At 38.0% G+C, this 19,385-nt stretch overlaps 1 protein-coding gene across 1 annotated transcript in view; it reads left to right on the top strand.

Annotated features, from left to right (window-relative positions):
* The first annotated feature begins 2,625 nt into the window (after nt 1-2,625).
* The window catches only part of LOC137912772 (rho GTPase-activating protein 42-like), a 65,771-nt gene continuing 49,011 nt past the window's right edge, over nt 2,626-19,385 (top strand). Inside the window, exons 1-2 of the mRNA XM_068756909.1 lie at nt 2,626-2,779; nt 17,128-17,223. Of these exons, the coding sequence (XP_068613010.1) occupies nt 2,626-2,779; nt 17,128-17,223 (250 nt within the window). The remainder of the gene's footprint in view (nt 2,780-17,127; nt 17,224-19,385) is intronic.

Below are 19,385 nucleotides of genomic sequence, written 5' to 3'. Positions count from 1 at the left end.
TGATGGCAAGAGAGCAGGAAGTGACAAGGGGACTTGGTAAACCAGCAAACCCAGCACCTCTCTCACACTAAGGGGAAAACCAGTTATCTTTTTGTGTGAGAACTATCCATTGTGAAATTATACTAGAGGAAATAAAATCAGAAGTATAGCCTGACATGACGTATTAGATCTGATTGTGTTTTATTCTGCATGGATTATTGATATGTATGTGTCTTTCTTTCTTTTCTTTTCTTTTTATTTAGTGAAGCTGTAGATTCACCAGCAGGAAGGGACAGACTGCTTCTGTTTAATGCAGCGAGAACACGACAGACAACGTGGGAAGCTGAAAAGACGAATGTCTCTTATTCCACGTATGCAATTTCTGAAATGTCTCAATGAAGTAATGTGCGCATAACGTCTGTGTGGTTTGAGAATGTATTTTATTGCACACATGCTCTCCCAGGCAAACCTTTTTTTAATTTTGCTCTGTTGATACAGGTTCTGTGAGAAAGAAATCTGTACATGCCACTTCTCGATGGACTCCCATTTACAAGATTGATATGAATGCTTCAATGTCTGTGAGAAAGGAGTACAATAAAAATGAACGTAATTTTATTTAAATGAAGACGTTTGTTTTGGATTACAGTCAGACAGGTTTCCATCTGTATTTGATGAAATGTCCATCATATTTAGGCTTATTTTTATAGAATTACCTCATCATTAAATCACTGCCTTTCCCATGGTCACATCCCATAAAGTAATCACAATGATCTCATCTCCAAAGGCAAACTGGCCTCCCCTGCCACCTTTGTCTCATGCACATTTAATATGATTTTAATGATAACCACAATGAACGTTGCACATCTCAATGAGTCATTCAGGGTTTCTCATTTTGTTTCATCAGCAGACATTAGATTTCATCACCGCACATGCATATACCCAAGACAATAGACACAAATACTGCAAGCCTGATTCCTCAGGTGCTGCCTGAGGTTCATCTTCATTCCAATTTTGTATCCTCAAAGCTATTTGAGTGTAGCTTTTCCCAGTTGTGCCACAGACTCAGAAGCAGAGAAACGCTGTATCAAACAAATCAACTATTACTGAACTGGAAAAAAAAAAACATCTGGGGGATCTATGAATACCTACTGGATTTATATTGTGAGCTTATACACTGAAATGTTGTGTCCATTGCGTTTCCAAGAGACAAGCCTCTTACATTACTGGATGATGCTTTGGAAAAATAAAGTAAATGCTAAAGTTCTCAAACATATCCCTGTATCCGATGCATAAATTATTTGTAACTGATCAGATGAAACACCATAGTAGTACCCAGGGCAAAAAGAAATGTATTTTGATCTGTTTAGAACATGTAGTTTGAGCATAGGCCTACCGGCTGTTGCTGGAATATGATGTTAACACACTCTAACAAGTCAGCTGCAGTCACATGACGGCGCCCAGCGAGGTCACCTGTCTCCAATGATTTATTTGTCTGCTACCTACAGTCACTGAAGGTATCTCATAAGAAAATGTTGCTAGTAAAATATGGAGGGAGACATTTTCCACAAACGTGCCACTTTTCCTTAGACAATGGAAAAAGATTCTTATTTCCATGGGGATTATTTTACTTTGCTCAAAAATAAAGCTTTTTCCCTCAGACATCTGAAGCTTTAAAATACCATTAAAGAGTTATTGCTGGTGACAGAACCTCTGCTTCATGCCAACTGAAATGCTAATTTCGAGTAGAACATTATTATTATCACTCGTCCTTCTTATTGCATGCAGACAATATGGCGAATTCCCCTGACTCCAATTAGGCTCTTGTCTAAACACTGCCGTTTACCAAGGTATTAAATACGATTTCACTTCTCAAGCCCTTAGTAATTCCAGTGTGAGCTATTATTTCCCACAATTTCAACTTCTTTGCAGCTCGCAATGTAAGAAAATAAAATAAACAGTTAAATCACGATTGAGTCACGATTTACAGGGTGTGAGAAGAAAGAAAAGAGAAACAAGCAAAAAAAAAATTACTTTAGTGTGCAGCACTAAGATAACTAATAGCTTTTGATACTTGTGGAAAAATGAAATGGCAGATTTCAGTTTTTGCAATCGAAGTTTGGATTAAGAACAGAAATGAAATTCTTATGGCTACTGTTGATATTAATATTGATTTATATTAATTAATTAATCTTAATTAAATGAATATTTTTTTTATTTTCACCACTCAGTAGGAACAGGCAGTCAAATTTCAATAATGAAAATCCAGGGGAATAAACTGAAAAGTAAAGACAAGTTTAGTTTTCTGTTCATGATGTTTTTCCTTTTTCTTTTTTTTTTTGCAAATACTTGCACGTTTTCTTTTACTTGATAATTTTGATCAAGTCTTCAGCGTTTCTGGAGGACTCAGCGCGGGTTAAAGTAATGTCAAGTATCCCAGTGTAACCAGCAGGAGTCACACGACCACAATTGTTCCGATAGGTAGCCGAAACTTAGGAAATCACAGAGGAAGTGAGGACCTGAGAGGAAGGGAAACTTTTTTGGGGATTGGAATTTGAAGAGAGAACTGCATTAGATCGGATCTACGTGATGAGAAGCATCCATGCCGAGTTCTGAAGTTTGAGAAGCAACTTTTGCCGCTGCGGTGCGATGGGTCTCCCGACTTTGGAGTTCACCGACTCTTTCCTGGACAGTCCGGACTTCAGAGAGCGCATCAAATGCCACGAAATCGAGCTTGAGCGGACGAATAAATTCATCAAGGAGCTCATCAAGGATGGAAACACGCTCATCACTGCGCTCAAGAGTAAGAGACGTCGCACGACGCGCTCCTTTTCGGCTTCAGAAATAATCATATTTGCGCAGGCCAAACTGCAGACAGCTGAAAGCGATCATAGGATACGTTCGGTGCGTTCAGTGCGTGTTGAGCGGCTCCGCCTTTGAAGTGGAGACACCCGGCGCTGAATAACTTTGTTTATTGCCAGTCAAAAGCTTTAAATCTGAACTAAAAAACACGCTTTAACCATTATTCAGACGTCTTTGTCTTCTCGCTGCATGCATGCAAAAACTGCTGTGTGCGTGTGTGTGTGTGTGTTTACTCTGCTCCATTACTGACTAAAAAGGTCAGCCAGATATGCGTCGCTGCCATTAATTAGTGCATTAATGAAAGATTGTGTCACATGCAAGGCTTTTAAGCCCCATATCAGAGCAGCGAGAGAACAAAGATACGGAGCGGGGTGATTAGATGGTTGGGGCCGCAGCACTTTGCCCTTTCACATTGTCTCGGTTCAATCTGAGATTCCACTGGGATGATTAAAGTGGACATCCTGTTGTGCATCCTCCCTGCAGGGATCTCTCCATGTTAGAAGTGCGCCTGTGAAATGGAGAATGATTAGAAAGTGCAGACCTCATTAATGTGGAAATGAGCAGTAATGCAAGGGGGGGGCTATACCAGCTGCAGTTGTTTTTATTTTATTATTTACATGACCCCCGTCTATCAACTGCGAGAGTACAGTTCATGTTTTTGTTGCAATGAATGGCTGTATGGACAGATGGATGGACAGATGGATGGTTAGATAGATGGATGGATGTCATTTCAGAAGTTTATTGAGAACATTGAGAATGAGGTTACAGAGCCAACTCAGAGGTTGGGGGTCGTTTCTTCTCCCATTATTGCGAGATCCTTCTGTGGTCCCGATCTCACTTACAGAACCATCTTTATTCGCTTTGTTACAGAGCAGAAAACATCATCGCCTCCTGCCCTGAACAATCCTTCGTTGTCGTCTGATATTAGGTGGAGGTGAAAGGTCACAAGAATAAAATAAAAAATGTTTTCTGAGTCAGCTGATGGTATGTTAGATTTATGGGGGGAAAAAACATGTGGCATGTGAACAAGACGACAAATGAAAAACAGCAATGATATCAATAATTCTAATTCTATTTTTGTATAACAGACATGCTGTTTTACTTGCATTACTTTGATAATTTGCGTTTGAAAACAGTTTTAACAAAGACTACTGTATGTGTTATGTCGTAGCATAAATGCATAGCTTTTAGGTCTGAATCTGCACTTTGGTAAGAGGGCAAACAGCTGTTATTCAGTGAAGCTGAAATACTGCTTCGTAGATGGAGACGTTAACAGGATTTCAAGTTTTCCACATTTTTTCCACATTAAAGCATCATTTTAACTGACCATGTTAAATTTAGACTCATCAGACCAAGGTGCAGGTTCCCTCTGTTCATTGATTGTGTTTTATGACCCAAGGAATTCTCTTCTTATGACTAGATTCCCTCAATAGTTTTATGTGCAGCCATTTGACCATGAAGGCTTGACTCACCCAGAGTCCTCAGAACAGTTATTATTGAGATATGATTGCTCCTTGAACTCGCTCAGGCGTTCACGTGGGTTTTAATCTGAGGAGCCGTTGATCAGCGCTTTCTGAGACTGAGACATTGTCATCAATTTATCTGCTGCTGCAGCGCTTAGTCTCGATCCCCTTTAACAGATCACGATAAAGGGCCTTTATTGTTCCACCGTTAGGTTATGTATGAACGCAGCAAAGGCTCTGTGTTGCTCTGCCTCAGAGAGGAAGGCCGAGGAAGCAACAGCGCCAAATAGGAGAAGGATTAACACGAGGTGGAAACTCTCCATTCTTTATCAGGCACATGTTCTGTTTTGTGTGTACATCTAATATCAATTAAAATGGCAAAGGCCCCGTAGCATCCAAATTATTATGGCTGTTGACTGTTGATTAGAATGTGCTATTCCTGAGTGCACCTGAAGGCCAAAGCAATTTATAAACCATATTGCAGTCAGACTGCGCTGTGACTGGGACGGGCACCACATGGGGGACAAGGATACCCTTCTGAATGGTTTATTCAGAGAAGTTAGTATAGTTAGATGCAGGATGTCAAAGGTTCACCTGGTTTAATATCACGAATGACCTTAAGACTTCTTGTCGTACATTCCATTCCACCTGACAGAAAGTCTATTGAGGCTTTGACTCTTTTATATGGAAATGTCATAGAAAAGTCCCTGTTGGACCCCTCTTTAAAAAAAAAAAAAAAAAAAAAAGGTAACATGAAACTAAGACAAAACTGAGCCAGTTACAGGCAGGACTGTTTTGGAATGTTTTGTATTTGTCTTCTCTTCGGTAATGAATGGAACGGAATGGAAGCCCAGTTTCGGTAAATACGAGCCTCAGAGCGCTGGATGCAAAGAGATAGTGGTGAATCATTGATAGATTCTTAAGATTCCACAAAGGTTTTATGACCTTTTCTGACCCACCAACAGTGGTCATATTAATGGAACAACCTTTAATGGAGCCTCTTTTTTTGATTAGTAGTCATCTCACGTTTCAAAATTGAATACTAGACCGTGATTAATTTAGCTCCACATGTACTGGCTGTATAAATGACGCCTGTTGAGACTAGTTCGTCACCTCTAATTAGGGTTTCAAAATCCTGTGAATTTTCAAAGATGGAAACTTTCCATTAGAATTAATAGGAATTTAAGGGAATAAACTGGAAATTTTCAAAATTGAAGGTTTGCTCCTCATAGGAAACTTAAATATATTTGCGGAAAGTATATTTTAGCATAATCTTGACTAAAACAAACAGATGCCATTCAAGTACACTTGAATATCCATGCCATTCATCAATCATTATATATTATATTCCTCAATTTATATATCTACTCATGCCATTACATTAGTATTACAAGCTGTTGTCTTATTTTACAGAAAAAATGACACATGCGCTATCCGATGTATGGTGACATTCCAATATGGAATATTTCCAAAATTCCCCAGCTTAACTTCCCATGGAAATTTAGCAGAAATTTTCCGCCCCTTTGCAACCCTACCTCTAATGTGCTCCCATTAATTACTGAAACTGCAATTTCAAATACATGTGTAACTCCTATACTTTTACACTTCTTTATGTGTGTATTTATTATACACATGTATCTGAAGTCTAAACCTATATGCAGTTCTTTCCAAAATTACGAATGGTGCTTTGTACCTTTTATCAGTATAGAATCAAGCCATGGCTGACATATTGATGCGGATGCCAATCCTGGCTAAAAGATATAACAAAAAGTGTGTTATTTTCTTTAATGCCCACAATGAAGATTGTTAGATAGGCATCCCCAAACCCCTCCTTAATTATTGCTAAGGATAATTTAATCCAGGTGCTGAAACACCTATTTAAACCAGCTGCAGATGCTATAAATAGCTTTGACATGCTATCTGTGGCTGGTGTTGACTGTACACACCTGGTTTAAATATCAACTGCAGATTTGTATCAATCCCTCCACTTGAAAACATAATTAATGCACTCTAATGAACCCATTTCCGAGTAAGGTTGCAGAAACTATAGTTACAAGGAATAAAATTATTTCAGTTGCGGTAGGTAAATTGTATGAAAGTCCCTGTCCATGAAACCATGAAGCCGTACGAGAGACACTGTCAGGAAATCTGTCTGCCACTTCTGTTTATAAGCTTTTACAGGTTTATGCTTGGATGATATAAGAACGATAAAACATGTTAATTTGGGAACATCAGAGCTTCTTTCTGCTGCGCTGATTTTTGTTATAAAATAATAAAAGTGCTTTTTATGGCATCATCCAGATATGAAATTGCTGTCAGTCTTCTCACTTGACTGTGCTAAATGCAGCTAAACAAATTCCTCGAAATGATGAGCCATTATTTTTAGACACGCATAGGTTGATAGAGCTACACAAAATACACAAATTGCTGTATAGAAATTAAAATTAACTCAGAAGTTCGTAAATTAAGAGCAAAATCAAAGAGCAAAAACTCAATATTTATTCATTTCATGACTCAAGATAGCAAAATGTCCTCTTGGTAGTCTTGCTTAATGGTACAGTTGTTCTTTCAGATTAACAGGATGATGCAACAGGAAAAAGTCTGCTTTGTGCTAATGAATACAAAGCAATTAAATAGACGAGCTAAAATGCCTAAATTTAATGGAAGCAATTTGAAGACAAATGGTTTTCTCTATACTCTATACAACTTAACAGACAGCTGTGGTATAAGTTTTGCCCTGCATCAATGCTCATCTTGAAATTCTGTCAATATCCAGATGTGCCAACCAGATTTATGGGCCATGAAGGCCCCACCAGCAAAGTGGTGTAAACATCTGCTCTGCCATTCATAGCCTACAATATATTGGAACATTGCATGCGATTGGGGGTAACAAAATAGACAGTCGAACCTCCACCATCCCTTCAAGTGGAACCATCAAGCAGGAAAGGTCAAAGGAAATGAAGACCGAATGAGTGGAGTTCCGGGAAAATTTTAATTCCGTGGAACGACAGAAGAATTTGGTGGTAGAGGTTAAATGGGAAAAGAAAGGAAAAAGAAAACAAATTTTGAGGCTAATACTGCAAACTGTTTTAAAGGTCCCATATTATGAAAGACTCACTTTTCCCATGTTTCTACACTATTATGGTGATTTTGGGTCCTTATCAACCCAAAAACAGCAAAATAAACCATCCAGTCAATCCTGCGTAGTTCTATAATCACCTACTGTCTGGAAGAAATCCCTCTCGGCTTGACGTCAAGCTGGGAGAACGTGCACAAGATGTGCGTGCATATGAGTGCATGCGTGCGTCCGTCCCTATGTCTGCGCTCTTCATCGAAGATGGATGGATGATTCAAAGCATTTTTATTCCATCCTGAGTTTATTCGCGGATCATCGCGCCATGTGCGCGAAAATTAAATTACTTGTTTTTATTTTTAGATTGTAATTAGTAACTATGCATGAGCATGTTACACATGCAGTAATATTTTTTCTAACTTATTAAAGCTACATTTAGAAGCTTGTCTATTGAATGAAGACATAGCATGAGGGCTGTTGTTGTTTTAAGTCAGATCACAAAAGCTTTCAGTTGCAGGAACTCTTTAGTGTTTGTTTGTCTGTCTGCAGATGATGCTCTCGACGCTCAGCAACAGGAAATGTCCTGTAAACATGCTTGGATAACCCCCCCCCCCCTCCCTCCCTCCACATCATTTGGATGGATGTCCTTTTGCTTCCTTGTTTGTGTGCTTTTTCTATGCATGACTCTTGGGGGTTTGTCCGACCGTAAAACAGGAAGTGGGTTGTGGGATTATGGTATTTTAATGTACTGCTGCTTAGACTACTTTGAGGAATTTGGCCTCCTGTATTGAAATGGCATGAATCATATTATACAATTTGTTACGTGACTTATTTGCTTGTTTGCCAAGCAACGCGATAAGCACAGTTTGTGCGATAGAGCAAGGGGCTTAGATGTTTTTTTGTGGACGTATTTTGATAAAGAGAGGCTACTTTGTATTCCCGAAAGCTGCTTTACCACAAACAGCACAAGAAAATATATTCAATTTGAGAATGAGGACTGTTCTGTGCTACTCTGTTGGTGCCATACTGAGCATAGCCTGAAGGTGGTGTATTTGTGTTTTTTCCTCCACATTTAGAGACTTGCCCTTATTCTCTTCAACTGGACAATTTACTGTTGCACTAAATTCACATTTTCTGTCTTTTCTCAATGTTATTGAAATGCTGTGCTTTCCCGGTCAACAGACATATCAATAAGTGTAGGGATCAATGAAAGAAATCGAAACAATTACTCTTATGGGTGTGTTCTTTTCACTTTAGGTAAATAAAAAAATAGATGAATAATCTAGTTTTATAGAAGTGAGATGAAATTATGAGGAATTTGATTTTGCCACATTCAACATGTTATGTTATGTTATATGTTAGCTATTTAAAAATAAACTTGACTGGCAATCATCATGAGTGTGCTATATATTCTTGTGATAAAACCCATGATAATTCTTCACATAATTTAAAGTTTAAGCCCAAACAAATGCTTTATTCAGACTTAATGATCAGCAGGAGCCAATTGACAATTGGACAAACTTTGATTCTTCTAAAGTGCATAAACGTGAAGTTAATTGAATTTTATATTTAATAAAAAATCCTTACAATTATGAAAACTTTCATCTGTTAACAGTGGTAACACCATAATGAAATAATAATAAAAATTATATATATATATATGTATATTATAATTTAACTAATTTCATCCGATGTTTTGTTGTATTTTTCAAAATCATACAGTGCTTATCGTTGTAGTTTATATGATTTGAAGTTTGAAATAGAGGAACATGTTATGTTTATATATTATGATAAATAGGGGTGGGATTAAATAAGTTTTCTTCTTCCAACCCCTTTCAGGCTGAATTGACATATTATTTATTTATTGTTTAAATGTGGCTCGTGCAATGTGGCACGGTTTGTTTTGTTTTGTTTTGTTTGCTTTTGTCATTGCCTGAAATAAAATAAATACCTACCTACCTAAATATCAAACCAAGTGTTGTAGTATGATCAGCAGGAGCCAGTTGATGGCTGCAGTGATTATAGTGACACTACAGTGTCTAAAGGTGAAGTTATTGAATATCCGTGTTGAATATCTCTTTGCTGTTGCAAATTTGCAGACGGTCCCTTGGCACTCGTCTCACAGCCGGCTGCACATAGATAGCAATGCTATTTCTGCAGTTTGAAAGAAAGATACTTTTGTTAAAACTGAGCTTGTAGTACATTGTCTAACTTACAATGATGGGAAAGAGGCATCGTATTTATTTTGCCAACTTATCACCAATTATCGATGCCGTAAATCCAAATCTGTGAATATCTGTCCAACTTTACAGAACCTTTAGCTACAGACACTATTTGCCGAGAAAGTGAATTCATAGTGCGTTGCACGGTCACCAGCCGAATTGTCTGAACATGGGGTTGTCTGAGCAATGTCGTTATCCCAGTAGTAGTTACATTTGTCATATTCAGGGTGTTGCTGCTAAGTGTTCAAAGTTTACAGTTTTAACTTCTTTATTTATAATTGTATTAAGTTTTTTTAATTGTTGCAGTACGATAGTTTTAAAAACTCAGTCTAATTTATTTGAAATATATCCCAAATGTGTCGCTTTTATTTATTGATACAGATTCTATTGTTTGCATTTTTTATAAATATAAGCATTTAAAAAATATCAGCCTTTTTTGTACCGAAAATTAACTGAACCGAGCACCTCAAGAAACTGAACCGAACCGAAATTTCATTTTAGTGTACAGTTACGCCCCTAATGAATACTAAATAATGGGCACAGAGTACAACCGATTGCTGGAAACAGTGATCATCATGAGTATATTGCATGATACCAAAAATATCAGAATAGCATGCCTCTGAAAAGTGCTTAAATTCCAAATTCTAATTCCTGTAATGCCTTCAAACATACAGTGGAACCTCGGTTTTAATTTAATCGTCAATTTTCATCAACCAAAACAATTTTTCCCCATTTAAATGAATGTAAAAACAGTTAATCCATTCTCCAGCCCCAGAAAGACTTGTTTAAAAACGTTTTTGTGGATTATGTGGCAAAATATAGAGAAGACTTGGATACAATTAATTACAGAAAAACACTTTACAGTTACACATTAATAATAAAATAAAACATAATAGAGACATGGTGGCATTTTAAACTCCGTTTTTGTGGTTCAAAAGCAGGTTTTGGAGAACCTGCTTTTGAACTGTACTTGATTTGGAAGGAAATGGTGTGAAAGCAGTTCTGTAGCTTTAAGGATACTCGATAGACACTTTACAGTATCACTGTACCCCAGAGACCATGTTCTGTTGTCTTTTCCATTTATTCAGCCATACTTGCCTTTCACTTGAGAATTAGTACTCAGGGTGACCAACTGTCACTTTAAATTATTGCCAGCTACAATCACAGCAAGCACTGTTTTATTTAAAGATCACATGTTATACTCTTTTTCCACAAAGTATCGCAGTTCTCAGACATATGAAATATCTGTAAAGGTTTTTGTCAAAATAAATTAGCAAACGAAATTGAAACTAAGTTCATTGCGTGCACGCACATCTTGTTGATTTTGTTGATTGATTTTAGTTGCTTTATAAATTTTTAGTTAATAGACATTATGCTTTATTGTTACTTGAAATTGTTTATTTGATATAGTTTTTATTTATGTGGTTATTTTATATCTGTATTTTTAATTTTAATTCATATGTGTATATATTCTGGGGCCTTGGAATCTCTGTCCAGGGACAACAGATGCACGTTCGCCCTCTGTGACATCACAGGGGGTGAGATTTCTGCCAGACGCGTTTCAGTAGGTGATTACAGAACTACGCAAACTATACAGGATTCACTTGATGGTTTGTTTTGCTGTTTTGGGGATGGTAGTGACCCAAAACCACCATAATAGTCGTGTAGAAACATGGGAAAAGTGAGTTTTTCACAATATGTCTCCTTTAAAGGATTTATTATTGTGTTTTTGTTTCCAGCAACTTGACTATGAGAAACCTTCAGTATGCTTTGAGTGTCTGGATAGCTTTTCTCACACAGCCATCATTCCTCCCCTGCTGGGCAACTGACAGGCGAATGCAATAATAAGTGGATGAAAGAGGCCTTACCTGAGGGGCCACTCCCCCCCCCCACCCCCAATACTATCCCTCCAAATGGAATCAAAGCGGCAAAATGCACCCTACCGTTGCATCAAAGGGATTTCCCTGCGTCGTTAATCTGGGTGCATAGAAGTGTTCCCCTTTGAAGACCCTCTCATCTGTAATCAGCTGTATCTCACTGACAAGTTAGTGGAGATAAGAGTATGATCTACAGGCAGACACTAGATCGTCTCTACCAGATGTGCATTGTGTTTAGGGTTGAAAATGTAAAGTCTGGGAATATCCGTTAAATATATTAAACAGGAAATACCTTGACTGCATGTTAAGTCCTTTCAGGGGAGTTGTAACAGTTTAGCTCTTTATGCTGTTTATTCTGTAGCTGGATATTTATTCTTTATTCCATATATTATTTATTCTAATGGAATGCATTGTAAGTTAGTACATTTTAATTATATAGCAACGTTCACAGACAAAAAGCCACAAAGTGCTTCACAACACAATTTAAAACATACAAATACAAAAAAAAAGAGGAACACCAAGACAACATCAAATCATAGCAGCCCAAAGAAACTAAGCAAAAGCTTGGACAAAAAAAGAGGGTCTTAAGTTGGCTTTTAAAAATGGCGACAGCATCAACTGAATGCAGCGAGAGCGGGCAGCCAATGAAGCTCCTTTTAAAATAGGGGACGTGTGAGTCCTCCTATTTGCACGGGTCAGAATTCTCGCTGCAGAGTTTTGCACCAACTGCAGTCGAGACAACACCTTCTTGTTTAGACATGACAACAAACTATTACAATAGTCTAAAAGCGAAGACACAGAGGCATGAATAATGAGCTCCAAGTCATTCCGTGACACCATCTTCCTAAGTTTAGAGATTTTCCTTGGTGTAAAGAAGCAGCTCCTCGTGAGCTGTTTGCAATGCTGCACTAACGACAGATCTTCCTCAAAGATGACTCCTACGTTTCTGAGGCTTTCTTTAGCAGACTGGCCTAAATCATCCAAGTACTGTTTGATCCCTGGAATTGAGACATCAGGGGCGATAACCAGTGTTTCTGTTTTGTTTGCGTTGAGCTGAAGAGAGTTAGTGCTCAACCATTGTTTTATTTCTACATGAGGCTTTCAAGGCTTCCTTTGCTTAATTTATGTAAAACCAAAACATGCAAAAAATATATTTAGAGTTTACCACCACAATGATGCTGCTTCCTATGCCAGTCGCATAATGTAGACTGAAAGATTCACATTACAGTGGTGCTAAAGCAAGCCTCGACATGTGCTCATAAACAAGATATATTTTGTACTAGACGTTCTATATTTTATGAGCCTGTAGACAGACATATTCGTCTGTAGGCTGTATAGACTTTGTAAGGAAAGCCACCGGCGCTCTGTGTTTACAATTACTGTTATGACCAATGGCCAACTGCCTTGGTGCCGTTGGAGGCATCTGCCAACATTGCAATAAATGGAGACGCAAATACAAGTCAAATGTCGATGGGGATTCAATTTAAAATAAGCTACCTCCCTACATTATTGTTAATCAATAAATACTACCAAATGAACATCAACTGATTATGTAGACTGTGATACTAGGTATACTACCAAATTTTGTGCATGGATTGAGCAGCTTTTTTTTAAACTTCTCTTTGTCTGCGTTCATTGGTAAATTACAAACTAAACTAGAAAACGACAATCAGAGATTGCAGACCCTCGCCTCCAAAAGACTATTCGATCTTGTGAGACAGTAAACAGGGCTTCCAGATCAGAGGGGCCAAACCTGCTCTAGCTTGCTGCTCCGGAACGTACTACAAGACTCCTTCCGGACTCTTTTTCCCATCATGCCATTCGTGTCCCTCCCTCTTAAAGTGGCAGTTTACAGCACAGGCACGATTCCAGATGTAAAAATAATTCTAGAATCTGGATCCAGATCCGGATCAACGCCATTCTCGGGGAGGACCGAGCCACGGACAGAACCTTGCTTGTGTAAAAATTTCAAGTCGATTGGGTTACTAGTTTTTGAGTTATGCGCTCGGACAGACAAACAAACAAGCAAACAAACAAACAAACAGACAGACAAACGCACCCAATTGCAATACCCTCGCCTCCGCTTCGGCGAGGGTAACTAGAAAAATACTCAGAGAGCACAGTCCTCCGCCAAGCAGCTCATTCCCCTCATAATTACATTTACACCGCCCACATCGTGATCTGGATCATCACCAAAGGGTTATAAATTGTCCTTTGTATCTTTAGTCACCAACTATGAAAAGTTAAAGTGACTCAGAGTTGATTAGATTTTTGAATCCGTAAATGGGGTTGATGTTAAGATTTTATATTTTTTCCTAACATCATTCTGGATCTGATCCGGATGGAATTCGGCGGTGAGATAGAGGCCCCCACCCTACATGACTGTGTCAAATTCCATAAACATCGGTCAATAATCAACCGAGAAATTGAGGATCAAGCCCCTCCATCTTTGGTACATAGCCCACTTTTCCACCAAGCTCTACGATATCCATCAAGTAGTTTATGTATCCAGTAACTGACTGAGGATCAATGGTCTCACAATGTTAAGGGGAGACGAAAATAGAAAAAAGGAATCCACAGCTTTATTCATGTCACAAGCCCAAGACCTCCAGGTTTCATGGCAATCTGTTCAGTCATGTCTGTGTAATCCTGCTAATAGGACTGCCTTTTGATCACTGGGTTTCTTGCATGAGAACTACTTTTTGCAGCCCCCACTAATGAGCAGAGGACCAAAATTGTATGTGATGAATCCCATCCTTAGTAAATAATGCATGTAATAGAAAGCTGGTACAGAATGGTTGAGCGTGGTTTTTCTCACGCATTGCATTGATTAATTATAAGAACACATAATAGTAATATATTTTTCAGAAATACAGTCACATAGCAGCAATGGGGTAGTTATCAGTGAAAGAACGCTTATTACAGTATGTGTTTCAATTTAGAGGAGAGTTAAATAAATAAAGCTATAAGAAAACAGTTTTCTGCTTAGGACAAAGCAGCATTTACATTTGACCAAAATAAACTTGTATGACTGCAGCGGCAAGCTTAACCTTTCACCTATTAAGGTTTTTGTGCAAGATGTATCCCCATGTGCAAAGTATTGTTTGTTACAAACAATTGTTTTCTATTGTGAAGGGCATAAACTGCTCATCATCCCTTCCGTTGCTATTAGGAGTTGTAAGTAAGCAACAAAACCTGTTTAATATGGTCCCTGAACTTATTAAATATTACTATCAATACGACTCAACTTTAAAATTTTAAAGATAAATAATATATTATATTTTCCTGCCTAATTTCAGGAGTTACACTCAAGTACAGTAACATATATTATTTAATTTAAGTGTTAAGTACCAGAGTTTTGCCGAATTTCAATCAGGAACTTTCTGAAAATATAATCAGCAAAACGAATTGGACCATGAGAACGTTTTGTAATTGACAGTTTTATATATATTCCAGTTAGCACTGCAGTGCGAGGCGTTAAATTAGACACTGCTACTTTATTCTGGAGAGAAGATCATTTATTCTTGTGGGCTTTCAGGGTTAGTTTAGTGAAATAACTGACAATATAAACAATATCAATAATGAACTGAGAAAGTTATATTAAAATAAAAATATATAAATCTTCTATCAACTACTTGAAGTTTGAGAACCTAAAATAGTCCATGGTTAGCATGTGCAAATAGGAGGGCCGCTTATATAGTGTGTTCCTTTTTCTTTTAAAGAGTTTATTTTATTTTTTATTTTGTTGTGAAGCACTTTGTGGCTTTTTGTCAATGAAAGGTGCTATATAAATACAATGGAATTACTTACCATGTGTATTCTCGTATTTTACATAAAAGCATGTTCAAATCTCTGGTAAAGTAAAGATGTTATTGCTAGTGTCAGAAGAAAGGTGGGGAGAAGTGATTAGTGAGTCACTGACAAGAAAGAGTATTTTAGAGTCGCCATCTTGTTTTGCTTTTAATGATTCCACTGAATTATGAAATGTTAAAAGCCTCAATTATGTGCTCAAGCTTCATCCCACTCTTTAAAGTGCTTTAAGGTTACCTCCACCTCAACAAGAATATGACTACAGCATTAACACAGAAGACCCACAAACTCGCCTTCTGTAACTGATGTATGAAAATACTGAAATGGGTTGCATAATATAATACATACAATACAATTTCAAGTGATTCATACCTTAAGTAAGCTATTTGCATGTCCGCGCTGCAGTTACTTTGTTGCATGCAGGAGAATTTTACATTCTCTTCCTCCCAACACGTTCCCACTTTTGTCAATTTACCAGAAACCAAATCATCTGAACTGTCTGATTTCTCGCATGCAAATCATTGGATACAAAGTACACATTTCATGCATTTATAAGTCATTATTTAAAGATACTATACGCTCCAGAATTTACTTGGGAGGCGGTAGCCGGATGGGTTGGGAACCAGAGGGTCACCCCCCGGTTCACGTTCCAGGCCAGTGGAACTGGAGGCTGGAGAGGAGCCAGTCTAACTCTTCCGAGGTACCCATGAGCAAGGTGAAAATTGTCAAAAATGTTATGCTAAAAATGTCGCCTCATGGCTTACCAAGGTTGCGCTGCTGCACACATGCTCACTATGAATGTACTTTTGCTTCTGAGCTCAGAGCATTTCTGGCCGAGCTGTTTGAGACAGAAATGACGGACGCTGTCCTGCAGCATCTGTTTGCTATTTTGACCAAAGACTGGCACAGATATTTCATACAAGTGCCTGAGAACTGTGTTAACTTGTGGAAATAAATGTTAATATGTCACCTATAAGCCTTTTCTGTGGAGTATGCCAAATGTTACTAAAATAATGAGAGTAGCATTTTATCACAAATGATCTCATAACTGGAATGCAATGGAAATCAACAATTTATGTCGACATTTTGTTTTTGTTAAGTGCAATCTTTCTAACAATTTCAACTTTGTGATCTATCACAGACAAAGCAGCTCTGCTGGGAATACATTTTGTAGGGCATCATGCAGTAACAGTCACAAGTTACAGCATCAATTTTAAAAGAACTGTAGCATAAATCAGATCAGTGTTAGATTCAAGATTAAAGAAGTTGATTGTCATACACAGCAACTTGAGCAATGAAAATCTTTAACAATTTACACTGGTATACAGTGAACAACTCAAATTGAATAGAATCTGAATACTTTCTGGATTGTTTTAAGTCAAACATTATTATAGCGCCTATTACAAAAATGGATGCAATCAAAGGAATGTGGGTTCATAAATATTAACTTGTATACAGTATATATATATATATATTTTATATTTTTTTAGTTGTATATTTAGCTGGAAGATGTTCATTGTGTTGCTGCTTGCCTTTTGACTGAAGCTACCGGTACATTGAGCATTGGGCTTTCATAAAAAAATGAGTACTTTCTTTGAGTTCTTTAAATGAAATGGAAATACTACTTCATTACATGAAAAACAAGTAATTGAGTCATGGTTAAAAAATCCCTGAGAGCATTAAGTTCTTTTGATTTACATATTTGCCATGTTCATTATAATAAACTAAACTACTTTCTAGTGTGTGTGTGTGTGTATGCATGTATTTTGTTGTCTATATGTATGTGGATTATCCATCTATCTTGCACTGTTTTCTTCTGATTCTTCGACCCTCTGACTTTACAGGTCTCTCTGCTGCTGTCCAGAAGTTCTCCCAGTCCCTACAGGAGTTCCAGTTTGAGTGCATAGGCGATGCAGAAACGGATGATGAGGTGAACATTGGTAAGTTTGGTTTGGTCTGGTCGAGCTCCGGATTAATCCCTTTGCTGTCTCTCTTCTTTCCCTGTCTGTTCTCTTCAATTCATCAGATTGTCATCTTAGGTGAAACATCTCTGAGAAGAAGTAACTTGGGAGAAGGACAAATTTATCTGCAGTACTTTTACATTTGGGTAATTTTACATTGCAGCGAAAGTAGTTAAAACCAATAGAAAATCTTAATCTTAAAGAGTGCACATTCTTCAGACAGGAATTGGTTGAGAGTTTACCGTACATCCTGAAGTTGACTGCCAGTCAATGACATTATTCTGCTTGTTATACTTCCCCAGCATGCTTTCACACCTATGAGAGATCAGAGGGACTAACTGTGCTCAGTGTCAGAGATTAATTGAGGCGTAAACCTCCTAGCCAACATTAGGAATATGAAAGCAGCTGCTCAGTATTGCTCTAATGGGCAGGACTCCCAGTACGGTCTTCCTGTTCTTTTTATTTTGCTGCTCATTATCCACAGCTCAAGTCCTCCGCTTCACGGAGCTGGAGACTTCTGAATTGCTGTCCATCTGTGAAGCTAGACTGGATTAGCACCATCATCTTCTCAAGGCTGTAATGTTCATCACAAAGCTTAATGAATTGCCATTCTTCCCCTTGCTCTCTGTCAAAGCTGCAGCGTATGTATAATAGGGAGGGGTTCAGAAGCTCAATTACATCTATTGGGGGAAATCAACAGTCAAATTTAAGCCTCATTTCATTCAAACTTGCTCTGATTTGAGGCAATCCGTGGTTTCTCCGGACCTTTGTCAACAGCAGTGTTAATAAAGACTGAACGGTGGGTATGTCATCTGCTCGCCTGCCGTGTGACTGATCCTGCTGTGTATTCACAACAGCCAGCATAAATATATTCCAATACGTTGGTCCTACCATTGCTCTGATAACGGAGCCATTGGAAGTATTTTATCAATTGTCAATTGTTGACAATCGTAACTTAATTTATGAAGGATTCAACCCAGTTCACAACATTTGAACAGAACAAATAATTTAATTAAATATACAGTATATCTTCTGAAAGAGAAATGATTTACTCTTACACTAAGCTGCATAACAAACTCTGTCTGCTGGTCGTCTTCACGAGAAAAAGCCATGATTACTATTTAAGGCGGGGGGGTGGAGAAAGAGGGTGTTGAAATCGATCGATTCATTAAAACTGATCTTTCTGACTGACACATCTAGACCTTGCGTGAATGCCAGCCACTGTCTTCATGCAGTATTGGTATAGTTCACTTTGATGCTCCAAAATTCCCCACATAACATTGTGATCCTGCATGTGCTGTAAGACAGGTTCACTCGACCCTTTATTGATTTCCCTCTATGACTTCCTGCAGTGACATTCACATTCCATGACAGTTATCTCAGAATCAATGGAGACAAAAGATTGATGTGGCAATAGAAATTATTATTTATTTTTTTGGGAAAAGGTGCATTCCATTCATTCAAAAGGTCACTTTTAGTTTTCAAAAAGCTGCTCTGTTGGCATAGATCAAGCCGAAAGATATCTAGAGCTGGATCCAAAAGAAAAATCAATAAGCAAACATTTACCAATTCAGAAAGGAACACATTTTAACTCAAAAAATGCATCACAAACAAATAAAACTTCAGCTGTGCCCGCCCCTGAGAGGTTTGTACTATTGATAAAGGAGCTGGTAGAATTACAAGGAGGCTAGCCTACCTGCAGGATAACGGGCACAAAATCCTTATCCACTTTAAAAAAAAAACACACACACAAAAACACTTTTCTGGTTTCAAAAGGCTTTGCTGTATAAATTGACCAAACTGTCCAATATGCACAGACACACACACCAGACAGCTGGGAATGATAGTGATATCACTGTGCTGGCAAACAGAGAAACTTGATTGCAGCGAAATGGCTGAACAAGGAATGACACTGGGTGGACTAACGGGGGGCACATTGGATCTGGCCCTCCATTTAACAAAGCTGTGATCCTATGAAGCCACAGTTCTCTGGTAGATATGATTGTATGTTGAACATAGCTACATGGATCAGGCTCTCTGACGCTATAATGGTATATTGTAACACATAGCAGGGAAAGCAAATAAAGAGAAGCAATCAGTCGTAGCCATTCAATTGAAGTATTGTGTGTTTTTTTGCTGCT

Source organism: Brachionichthys hirsutus, unplaced genomic scaffold, assembly GCF_040956055.1.
Source record: "Brachionichthys hirsutus isolate HB-005 unplaced genomic scaffold, CSIRO-AGI_Bhir_v1 contig_1025, whole genome shotgun sequence".
Lineage (NCBI taxonomy): Eukaryota > Metazoa > Chordata > Actinopteri > Lophiiformes > Brachionichthyidae > Brachionichthys > Brachionichthys hirsutus.
The sequence above is the reverse complement of the archived record's forward strand: the minus strand, read 5'-3'. Positions and strand labels throughout refer to the sequence as shown.